Below are 209 nucleotides of genomic sequence, written 5' to 3'. Positions count from 1 at the left end.
CCCGGCCCCGGCCCCGGCCCCGGCCCGCAGCACCGGCCGCCCGCCCCTGCCGTACCTCGGGGTAGCGCTGCACCAGGCGGCCGATGCCCTCCCGCTCCACCTGCCACTCGGGCCGCTTCCGCTCCTTACGCTGCAGCCGCAGCCTCCTCGTCCGCCGTGTGTATTTCTTCTTCCAGCGCTCGAAACTGCGCACCGGATCCATGGCCGCC

The 209-nt window shown here is 74.6% G+C and overlaps 1 protein-coding gene across 1 annotated transcript in view; it reads right to left on the bottom strand.

Annotated features, from left to right (window-relative positions):
* Window positions 1-203, bottom strand: part of DDX10 (DEAD (Asp-Glu-Ala-Asp) box polypeptide 10) — a 193,893-nt gene extending 193,690 nt beyond the window's left edge. The window contains exon 1 of the mRNA XM_010572595.1: window positions 56-203. Within this exon, the coding sequence (XP_010570897.1) occupies window positions 56-202 (147 nt within the window). The 5' untranslated portion in view covers window position 203. The remainder of the gene's footprint in view (window positions 1-55) is intronic.
* Between the last annotated feature and the right edge of the window lie 6 nt (window positions 204-209).

This window comes from Haliaeetus leucocephalus, unplaced genomic scaffold, assembly GCF_000737465.1.
Source record: "Haliaeetus leucocephalus isolate CR32 unplaced genomic scaffold, Haliaeetus_leucocephalus-4.0 Scaffold351, whole genome shotgun sequence".
Taxonomy (NCBI): domain Eukaryota; kingdom Metazoa; phylum Chordata; class Aves; order Accipitriformes; family Accipitridae; genus Haliaeetus; species Haliaeetus leucocephalus.
The sequence above is the reverse complement of the archived record's forward strand: the minus strand, read 5'-3'. Positions and strand labels throughout refer to the sequence as shown.